The following is a 12,273-nucleotide window of genomic DNA, read 5'->3' on the forward strand; positions in this document are numbered from 1 at the left end:
AATTAAGTGAGGTATATCATTGCTATATCTTCCTTGTCCCACAATATCTGAAGGTGATAACAGATTTCCAGATAATTCTAACACAAAGGAAATTAAGAAACTATTGATACTCTTTTAAGTTAAAATTGTAGGGCTAATTCACCATCTTGATAAATATGGAAGCTATGGCTTTTGTGGACTATGGATGTGGGTTCCAGAAATATGCCAGGGGTGAGTGAAGTTTACCTAGATTCAAGTCAGTGTGGTATACTAGAAAGAAGCACAGTATCTGAAGCAGAAATCAATTCTATTGTTATTTTCTTAATACCCAGCACATGTAGGATATGCAAAGCTAAGTGCTAAAAACCGAGCAGGTGTCTTAAGGAGAAATGATTGGTAGAACAAATATGAACAAAGATAAAACACAGGTGCTGTGCAAACTTGAAGGGAAGGAAATATCCTAAAGGAACCTGGAAATGATTTTTTGGAAAAGATAAGATGGATGATAGAAACCTAAGGAGGCAAAGAGTAGGAACAGGATCAGGATTTTTTATAAGATATGGGTAGGGGTCTTAGTATTAACTTTCTCTCTCTTTTATTCTCCTTAGCATAAATGGCCTCTTTTATGACTATCATTAACAACAATTACAATGAAAATTGTACTTATAGATTTCTATAGTATAGGCAAACTTTTTCTTTTTTTTTCACTTGCACTTTTGTAGCACTGGATTGGATTGTATTAGCTCATTTGAAGTCAGTTCTTTATAGAGAAAGAAGCTCTGGAAGAGTGGGTTATCGTAGACAACTTCACTCAACCTCCAAATATTACAAAAAAGATAATGGCTCAGCAAGCATGAGTTTTCCAAAATAATGAGAATGGTCAAAAGCTGAGCCAAGGCTTGACCTAGATCCCCAATTCCTAACTCAGGTTCCTTGCAGAACACTACAGTGCTACAGACTTACATTAACACCTGTGTCAAGGACAGGAGTTCTCATTTGAAATTTCCTCATTTCAAAGAGTCTATACTCACACTACACTACCATTTGACTATAACTACCACTTTGATGGGCTAGAAATCCTTTGAAGATATACAACTTTTTTACTTTTCCTGTAGATATCATCATTCCATGAACTTGTCTTCTCATGAGTCTTGTTATTATGACTCCCTCACCCTGTCCAATTTCTTATGTCTCAGAAATATCAGTTTAGGGCTTCATATTTTGCACCAATATTTCGACTACGTTTTTACTTGGTGGGAAATTCCTTTTTTTAAGATAATAATGCTATTATTTTTTCTCTCAAACTCTAACGAACCTATAGTTTTAATGTCTGTAGAATTTTATTCATTAAACTATTATAATTTGGGCACTATTTATTGAGATAAAATTACTCCATAAAAATCACACTAATATGAAAGGGCACTTAGATTCTATTAGTCAACAGTGATGGACTGGGCATAAAGATTCTGAAATTATATGAGAGATTCCTAAGAAGATCAATCATATTTAGCTAGGAAAAAAATTGCCAAGACCTATAGATTTTTGACAACATATTCATTTCTTCCTTTAGTTAAATCAAATAAATCTCGTTAAGTAGGGAATTAAAACTGCTTTTAGCTTTTTTTTTTCCTTCCACTCTAAGAATTTCTAATTCTGAACGGAAAAGCATTGGACTTAAGTTTGTAGATCAAAATTCATACTGAACTGACCAGCAACCTCTTTTTTAAAGCTATTTCATTATCTTGTTTTTTTTTGTAAACAAAAAGTACATACTCTCACAACTTACATATACATATGTACATAAAAACATAAGCAAAGAACTTTATATTTTCATAGTCATACTCTTAAGTTTTACCAGAAAAAAATATGCTTCCTTATGTTTCAGAGAAATGATAGATTTCTGATGCTTAGTGAAATTCTTGGTGAAATAGAAATGATATAAAAAATTCATATTTCTAAAGAAAACGTACTAGCATAAAGAAAAAAAAATTGTCTGTCAAAGAATACACTGGGGAAATATACACAGGTTGAAGTCAGCAACCAAGGAAAGGGCAGAAATCCTTTAGAATCAAAATTTATATTAAATTTGAAGGACCAGACAGAGCTTTGGCAGTGGAATGCACAGACAGACTGACTGACTCACAGACAGTTCGACAATTGCCAACATGAGTGGTGGGAGGGCTGCCAAAAAGCCAAAGGCTGGGACTACCATCCAGCACCTGGCATTCTCAGACTCGGATTTGAAGCTTTCTCTCTTATACTGCATCCAATATTTTTGTTTGGCTCCAAAGTAGTAAGGATTCACAGATTTTTTTAGATCATTTAATGTTCTTATTTTCAAGAAATATAACATTAGTTGTAAAAGAGCACACATTTTCTCTGCAGTGTAAAGAAAATTTTGATGAACTGCTTTAAGCTCAAATGGAGAAATCAGTGTTAAAGTCTATTTAAATCTTTATTAGATTACTCTTAGTCCACAGAGTAAAAAATACATACTCACAACATGAAATAATTCAGTGATTCATTATATCATTAATTCTTACAGACCTTGTCCTTTTAACAGATCTACTTCTCCGACTTTTATATGGCCCCAGAGGTACTATTTGAATAAAAGTCATCCCCTATGAGGGGCACCAAGGATAATGAAGTGTGGCTGCAAGGAGAGGTAGTTGCTCAACTACTTCCTTGAGTGATGAGGAAGGCAGGAGGACCAAACAATTTTAGGAGATACAAGAGATGTGTGCTCTGATTCTAAATTGCATTGTCACTGAATTACTGGCTATTGAGGTATGTGAGTTTTGGCCTATGACTGTTTGACAAATTCGATTGCTAGGCAAACCATCTGTTATGGGAAATTTTTGATCAAACATATTCAGAGAAGCCTATTTTTCACCCAACTTAAAATTGTGCATATCCTACTGTGAAAACTTACCTTTGGGTCTCTAAGAAACAGAGCTTTAAGAATCAGTGAGTGCACATCCCCGATGAGTGGATAATGCATCAGAAGGCCAAGACAGGTCTGGTAGTTACTAGAGATCACTAAAAAAAAAAAAAAAGAAAAAAAAAAGAAAAGAAAAAGAAGAATTCAAATACAATATTGATTGAGATATTTTATATTATATTACTGAAAATATAAAACATAACAACTTAGAGCCAAGAAAACCAACCAATAATTCAACTGATTTGATAAAAGTAAGGAGAAGATATCCTTATCAAATGGCCTTTGAAGCAACACACTGCATTGTTAGCAGCAATCTAATACACTAGTGCTTACCCTCAGGGGGTGCTGGGAGAAAAAAGCTTTAGATACAGTTATGTGTGTATGTTTGCAATATAAATTCTTAGAAACATGCATACTTACTACCATTTATAGGACTGTGCTTGAATGAATTTTGCTTTTCTGCTTAGAAATTAGTAACAAGAACCATATGAATGGGGAAGAACCAGTTAAAAATTCTCATAAAACAATATTTGCCTTGATAATTATGTTTGATAATTTATAAGTTATAGTTACTCTCTTATGTAAATATTATAAAATTTAAAATTAAAAAAGTAATCTCCCAATTCTTTGTTTTTCTGAAGGTAAAATGAAATTTATAGAGAATATCTATGAGCATTTCATTGGAGAAAAAAGTGACAAAATCTTCATAGATGAGTCTAATTGTGTTCTGCAGACTGTCATTTAATTTTTTTTCAAATCAACCTAATTATAGGTGCAATTATTAAACACATCTTTTCAGGCAGGTCTATGTAAACTACTTTGCTTCTTTGTAATCTATCTGCCACTGCTGTCATAGTTGGGCCCGTTAGCTATACTTGTTTGTGAGGCATATCGACTGCCACCATATAGCATTGACTGTGAACAACTTTACAATTACTTCCTGTAGTTGTATCTGAATCTTTTTCATGAACTTGTCACTTGAAAAATATTCCATAGGGAAATAACTGATTCAACAGAAAAAAATGCAAATAAAAAATAATTATTTCTAATCAGAAATATACTTGATTCTTAGTTTCCTTTTTTCTGCTGCTGTTGGAAAAGCCACTTCTTGCTATAGCTTCCTCTTCCTCTCCTGTCCCATGAGTGCTATGGGGAGAAGAGACAGAACTGGGCAAAATGAATAATTAGAACCTATGTAAGGAACCACTTTATCATCTTCATTTCTGTCGCTGATCTGACAGCTTATAATTTCATACATCTGTTTTCATTTGAATAGCACTCACTTATCTACCCTATCTATATCTGTTCAGACTCTTTTGTTCACTTTTCCATATTTACAGTTACTTGTCCTTTTTTTCTCAAAAATTAAATAAAGACAGAATGAGGGCAGAATAGTATGTTTTCTTGTACAGTTCTCTTTGAGAACTAATAAGTAAATAAACCTAGATAAACCAACACATCTTACAACTCAATAAGTTATTTTCTCAAATGCTAAAATGATAATATATATTAGTAGCTGGCCAACAAAGAATTCTAATTATTTTGCATGAGAGAAGAGAGAATTCTGTAAAAAGGGTTTTAAAAGCTCAGTGCTCAAAAGATGTGGGTCTGAATCCTAGGGCCCCATTGGAATTTTTCATTAAGTTGCCTAAAATGGTATAAGTAATGGGACTGACTTAAAGCACCCTGTTCAAAATCTGTTTGGCTACCTTCTGTGAGCTTAAATTTAGTATTCTGGAAAACAACCTCCTGATTTTTAAAAATTATCTACTTCATGCAATTCAATAATTATTTGTTGAGTACCAACTTCATGACAAGCCCTATGCTAAGACAGGATGTGGAAATAAACAAAAAGAAGTCTTTGCTCTCAAAATTACAGAAGGGGAGAAGTATAATATTAGCAGCTGTTACTAATACTTACTATTAAGATGACAATGAATCACTCAAGGCTTCTGCAAACAGGACCCAAACTAAGAACTTTACTCCTTTGCATTTAATTGTGATGACAACTTTATATAAAGGTACAGTTATTAATCCATGTTTGACATATGAAAAAACTGATACTTGTAAAGGTTAAATCACTTAAAGGACACAGTGATTCCTTGTTGGAGAAGGATCTAAAATACAGAGGTCTAACTTCAGGGTTTATACTCTATATAATACAAAACTCTGTTTTGAAAGGACATTGCTTTGAAAATCATGTCAAAACAGATGCAAATGTAAACAGTGAAGTCTATATTATTACTCTTTTGTAGTAGTTTTAAATAACCTAGAACGTCAATATAAACCAATGTCGAGAATAGCCTGATATAGACAACATTTAATTGGGAGGGACCAGAATAATGATCCTATTTCATTGCAAGTTTAAGAACTTTTGAAGTTATTAGAGGTTTCAAAGTACATAAGGGGGGCTGGGGATGTGGCTCAAGCGGTAGCACGCTTGCCTGGCATGCGTGAGGCCCGGGTTCGATCCTCAGCACCACATACCAACAAAGATGTTGTGTTCGCCGAGAACTAAAAAATAAATATTAAAAAAAAATTCTCTCTCTCTCTCTCTCTCTCTCCTCTCTCACTCTCTCTTTAAAAAAAAAGTACATAAGGGAAGCAAAATAATGTGTTAATATTTTATTGGCAGAACAAATGAAGGAACTAATATTTGTCCTCCTTCTCTCCCTCCCTTCATTCCATCTTTCCATCCATCCAATAACTGCATGCAATGGACACTTTCAAAACATCAATTAAATGCTAGATATTCAAAGACTACGTTAGGCATTGGCACTAAGGAATAACAGCAAATAGTGAGTCCGCTGCCTTCAGATTAATACTATCTTCAATTTACTACTGAAAATCTGTATTTTAACAGTAATAGTATTATGGTTTGGATCTGGGATGTTTCCCAAAGGCTCATGTACTTGATGGCTTGGTGCCAAAACAGCAATGTACAGAGGTAGGGATTTGGGGAAGTAGGTGGATCATGAGGACTCTGACCTCTCAGTGGATTCATCCATGGATGGCTGCATGTACTACTGGGAGGTGGTATTATTTAGAGAATGTTGGACACTGAAGGGTGTGACCTAGAAAGGCTGATCATGTTCCAGGCCACTTCCTGTCCTCTCTCTGCTTCCCAGCTTCCAGAGGCTGAACAGCTTTCTCCTGCTGCATCCTTCTGTCTTCATATTCTATTTCACCTCAGGCCAGAGCTGACTGACCCTGGATTGAAACCTCTAAAACTATGAACCAAAATAAACTTTTCATCCATTAAGTTGTTTATGGTATTTGCATCACAGCAACAAAAAGTTGAATAACAAAGAACATCTCTAACTTGCAATTACATATGCTAACTATCAAATCCTTTTTTGAATAACTAAGCCCAATTTAGAGTAGGTAAAAGGATTATATGTTGGTTTACAAATAAAAAAGCACAGATCTGACAGAATAAAAATTCAGTTTTTTTCTTCATAGTACATTTTTGTTGAACATGAAAAACTGGTCTGTAATAATATTCCTTATTCAATGTTTATTCTATCAGAGAAGGGTAGTTATACGGCAGGGGGAAAAAAGTGAAAAGTTTAAAAAATCCTGAGTTTTAATGTCTTCCTACATTTGAAATGAGAAGTTTATGTTTTAAAACCAAAGTACTGAAGCATACTCTGAAGAGTTGATGCAGGGAAGGTAAAACAAAGGTGAAGGCACCTGGGAAAATATACTGTATTTGGAATCAGAAGATCTATTAGAATGTTGGCCCCAGTTACTTATTAAATGTGTTAGGCAAGCTGCTCATCTTCACTCAAACTTTATTTTCCCCCATTTATCAAACAGGGACTATGAAAGCTGTCAGTACTAACATGGAATCACTCTTGTCAAACTAATAATGAAGCTGGGAGACCATTAAAGAAGGGCCTTCTTGAGGGCATGCTGCAACAGGAATGCCATAAAGGACTTTCCTAACCAGAACTTTCCAGTTAAGTCACTTCTATTAAGACTCTCTTCAAGCAACAGTCAATACCACCAAAGAACAAGTGTCACTACCTGGGACAAGTCCCTTATAACCAATGAGCCTCATTTCAAAATGGCTTATATGGACTTCTCCTTTTGCCTTTAAAAGCTTCCCTTTGTCCTACCCCCTTGTCTGTACTTTCAGTCTACCATACCAGGCATATGCCAAATTGCAATCCCTTGCTATTCCTGAATAAACGCTTTGTTTACTGAAAGTCTGTATCTCTGCCATTCATTTTTGGTCAACAAGACAGAAATGCTTTCTCTATCTGCAGGGTTTCTCTAAGGGTGACCAAGATGCCACACCGAGATTTCCATACTCACCGAATTTTTATTTGATGAATAGTGCTACTCCACATGGAAGCAGAGCTGACTTCTCTTTCTCCACTTTAAATGCCCCACAACTACTGTGATGTAGTTGGAGAGAGTTGGTTTATATAGTTTTCCCCAGTGAAAACAGAAAAAATAGTGCAATCAGTAAAACTAAATAGGGAATGTGATTGTTTTGAGAAAGTTTAAAGCAACATGAATCCATAACTTATCTATAACTCACAGCTAACTATACTTATAACATTTACAAATACATTTTTCCAAATTATTTAATTTTATATGGAGATATATTTTCTCAAAGTAACAAAACAAACTGAGAACAACTACTACAAACCATGACACTAAATACATACTTCTTTTAATTTAGCTATCACTTACTAAGCAACTATATAGTATGTCTGGTGACTTGCCATTTATGTAACAAACATCTCACAAGTCCTACCAACCTCCTCGAGGAAAACCATTATCATCAACCCTCTATAACACATGAGGACATGGGAGTACAGAGTGGATAAACAACATGGCCAAGGCCATAGAGCTCTGAAGGGGTAGGAACAGGAATTAACATAAGTCTGTGTAACTGAAAGCTTTGCCCTTCATTGCTCTATCTTATACTTTGCTGCATTCCTAGAAGAGTCACAAGAAGATGATCTGCACACATAAGTGAAGACACACACAATGCAGATGGCTTCTAAACACCAACTATGTTCTGAGCCACAGAGAAGTTCAAATAAACAGAAGAGGTCCTCAGATGTAACCAATATTTAGAAATAAGCATAGATTCTTACATTTAGGTATAAATCGTCATACAGGATAATCAGATTAAAAATAATTAGCTCATGAAAAAAGAAACCTTTAGGCTTTCTCATAATTCATCATACTTCACTGAAAATAGTGCCAATGTGTAAGTACTTTGTAAGGTATCTGGCATGCAAACACATTTAAAGACTATTGCAGGATCTGAAAAGATATTTGTGAAGCTGGGCATGGTGGCGCAAGCCTGTAATCCCAGTGGGAGGCTGAGGTACAAGAATCACAAATTTGAGGTCAGCCTCAGCAATGAAACCCTGTTTCAAAATAAAAAGAACTGAGAACATAGTTTAGTGGTAAAGCACCTCTGAGTTCAATTCTGTTTATTTAAAAAAAAAAAAGTTTGAGAGCTATTACACACAGGAAAAAATAATAAGCACCAGAATTAACACCAGAAATGTCTTCAACCATTTAAAGATCTTTACTATTTTGACTTTCCTAGTATAAAATGACAATATAAAAAATGGGATTTCAAATGGACTAGAAAACAAGGTGGAGGAAAACCGAAAATAAATCATTATTAAAAGCAAAAACTTTCGATTCAGCTCAGTCTTAGTGCCAAGTATGAAACAGTCTTTTCTTCCACAAAAACTGATTTTATTCTAGCATTTAAGACCCTTGTAGGATTTTTATCCTTCTGGGTTTTCTCTCTTTTGTGCCTTTGTGACACTTGCCTCTTGTAGCATCACCAATCATTAAAACACTGAAACCCAAGACCCACCCATAGTAAACGCTTGGATAAGTATTGGGTAATTCCTTATTTTTCTGGTAGATTTAGTATATAATAATATGGGATTTCAAAATTCATTTTCAGGAAAGAGGACAATTCATATTCAGAGTGGCACATTCTCCTGGTTCAAAAAAGACTTTAAAATTTTTTTATTTTTACTGCTCAAGCTTAATACACTTTATACAGAAATATAGTTTAATCAGAGATCAAACAATAAGAAAACTACTCAAGAAATTACATCTTTAAATGTACAGTGTTGCTGATGCTGTATATTATACTTAAGGCTGAAGCAAAGAAGGATCAAGTGCAGAATTTCCAATGACTAGGAACTGAGCACAGGAAAATGAATGCTGTATTAGTTAGGTTTTTTTTTTTTTGGTCACTGTGACCAAATGACCTGGAAAGAGCATAGTAGAAGAAAAAGTTAATTTGGTGCAAGGTTTCAGAGGTTCAATTCATGGTCAGCTGACTCTCTGGCTCTAGACCTAAGGTGAGACATTACACAAAGGAAGAGAGGCATTGTAGAGGAAAGCAGTTAGGACACAACAACAATGAAGCAGAGGGTGGGCCTAGAGGGAGGGAGACAGCTTGTAGAGAGCTTGTGTGCATACACTACGCTCACCAGGGAAAATATATATACCTCTAAGGCACACCTCCAGTGCCCTACCTCCTCCAGCCATACCCTATCTACCTATAGTTACCAACCATTTAATCCATGTCAGTGGATCAATCCACAGATTAGATTAAATCTCTTATAACCTAATCATTTTACCTCTGAAAATTCTTGCATTGTCTTACACATAAGCTTTTGGGGGACATCTAATATCTAAACCATAATAAACACTGTACTAGGAAAATCAGAATGACTGCATGTAGCTCCAAGAGTGCCACTGGGAGCAGTTATGAACAAGCTTCAGTTTTCTCTATCTTCTCTATCTCCTTACCCATTGAGAAAATAAAATGAGATGATATAGTGTAAAAGCAAAATCTTTAAACACAAATTATTAACACTAAGGTAATAATTATAGGGATATAGTCAGAATCAAAGCCCCAAGTTCTATTATTTCCATATTTGTAAAATGTCATGGAAATGAAACCTGAAAAACTTTGGTGACTTTTAAGATTTAGAAAAGGGATAGTAAACCTGATTCATAGATTTGCCTTTCTTAATTATTCATCCAAGAAAAGAAAACCACATCTCAGGTATTAGTTAAATCTGAATACAGACATAAATGGTTATATTTTATGTCATTGTGCCCACTGGGTTCTAATGCCTTACTTAGGAATTTCAATTGTCAATAGAAATGGTTCAAGTTCTGAAGGAATTTAAAAATTATTGACAATATCCTCCTATTGTTAGATTTGTGTACTCACTCATTCAACAAATATGCACTGATCACCTGTTTTGTTCCAAATACTGAGTTCTAATGACATGAAAAGAATTAAGACACAGTTTCCGCTTTTCTTTTTTTCATATTCCAGCAGAAGAGAAGCACAGCACTAACTACAACAGAATACTAGGCTGATAATAGTGGCACATCCTCAAGCTATGCTCCTAAAATGGAAGACTCTGAGGTTGGTGGGAGTGTCAGCCAACAACATGGGGAAGCAAATGGAGGCAAGATACTGAGTGGTTGCAATAGCAGGGGTGGTGAGGACAAACAGGGATGTGAAGATCTTACTTCTATGTAGGGAACTCCAAGACGTCCTGTAGTAGATAATGAATAAAGACACTGTGGTATATCCAAACAGAGTATTATTCAACACTAAAAATAAATAAGCTATCAAGCCATGAGAAGAAGACATGAAGGAAACTTAAATGCACATTACTAAATGAAAAAGGCATTCTGAAAAGGATATACACTATTATCTTAACTATATGACATTCTGGAAAAGACTAATGTGCTACCGATTAGTCTCTCTCTCTCTCTCCTTTTTACTAATCCGTAGCACACACAGAAATTTTAGGGCAGTGAAATTATTCTGCGTACTATAATGGTAAATGCATTTCATTAGACATTTGTCCAGATCCACAGAGATATAATACTGCTATGTTCTCAATGTAATTTGAGTGTCACCCAAAGTTCCATATATAAAGGCTTGGTACCTGGTATGAAGGCAGTAGAGGAACTGTTGACCTTGAGGAGGTAGGGTCTTGGTGGCAGATCTTTAGGTCAGTTTGTGTGTGTTGGAGTGTGTGTTCTCAAAAAGGCTTATGGGACCTAGCCCATCTTTTTTTTTATTCCTGGCTCATGATGTGATATTTGCTCTTATGTGCTCCTGCCATGATGTCCAGTCATATTGGGCTGACATCACTATAGGACTAAACCCATGGGGCTGCCTGATCTTCCACTTGAACCTCCAGGACTATGTGCCAAAATAAACTACAATTTATTTCACAAGTAGTGTGTGGTATTTTGTTACATCAATGATTGACACAAACACAAGAGTGAATGCTAATGCAAACTATAGACTTGCAGGTTCCGGGATGATAATGATAATGATGATAATGATATGCAGGTTCAAGGACTTTAACAAATGTGTCATTCTGGTATAGGATGTTTACAGTGGAAGAGGCTGTGGTATGTGATGGGAGAGAATATATGGGAGCTATACTTTCTGCTCCATTTTGCCATGAACCTAAAACTTCTCTTTCAACATAAAAGCTATTAAAAAAAAAAAAAACAGAAACAGAAAACCAAGACAATGAACTAGTAGTGGAGTACCAGCCTTTGTAAAGGAAATTTTAAAAGATTATTAAACTAAAATACAAAGTAATGTAAATGGCATTTGTAACTTAAAGGGTATATTAATATCCTTATCTGATGTGGTCATAAAACCAACAGGCAATATTTTACATTAGAGAAAAGAGAGTTGGCAGTCAGTAAGTGCTTAAACCCTCCTTTAAAAATAAAACCACCAATTTGGGCTTTGGTAAAACTTGGTGACACATTACCATGTGGTTTAAGAGAGTCTTTATTTTTAGTTACTGAGGCTGGCTTTTCTAGAAATGAGAAATTCAACTTGCAGTTTAAATAAACTATATTCTGACATCAGTATAATGTCAAACATGCTCTTAATTATAAAATAGATAATAGAAATTCTGGGATAGGGCAGACAGAAACACTGGCCTACAGATAGCTAGTGGCTGAAGAGGTTGCAGAGATCCAAAATGAAATCAAAAGGAACAACACATAAATCAGGAAGAGGACACAAGTGCCACAACATGCCAGGGCAGGAAACAACTAAAGACCCCTACAGAAAACAGAGAAACAGAGGGAGCTACAGCACAGTAACATGTAGTAACATGTTTATGCTGGCTGAAAAATCAGGACAGGGAGAGGAGCCTGAAGGCATCCAACACAAAGACATGAAAAGGAAGGGGAAACACAAGTACTTGATATGAAATCACATTGTATCCTGTAGATATGTACAATTATTATGTACTAATTAAATAAAAAAATAAAATTTAATTGACAAAGTGAAA

General features: G+C 35.1%; 1 protein-coding gene across 5 annotated transcripts in view; it reads right to left on the bottom strand.

Annotated features, from left to right (window-relative positions):
- Window positions 1-12,273, bottom strand: part of Tbc1d5 (TBC1 domain family member 5) — a 501,737-nt gene that overhangs the window by 115,742 nt on the left and 373,722 nt on the right. For all 5 annotated transcript variants that reach the window (XM_077796237.1, XM_077796238.1, XM_077796235.1 and 2 more), the window contains one exon: window positions 2,912-3,018. In XM_077796237.1, coding sequence (XP_077652363.1) covers window positions 2,912-3,018 — 107 coding nt within the window. The remainder of the gene's footprint in view (window positions 1-2,911; window positions 3,019-12,273) is intronic.

The sequence above is a fragment of the Urocitellus parryii genome, chromosome 3 (genome assembly GCF_045843805.1).
Source record: "Urocitellus parryii isolate mUroPar1 chromosome 3, mUroPar1.hap1, whole genome shotgun sequence".
NCBI lineage: Eukaryota > Metazoa > Chordata > Mammalia > Rodentia > Sciuridae > Urocitellus > Urocitellus parryii.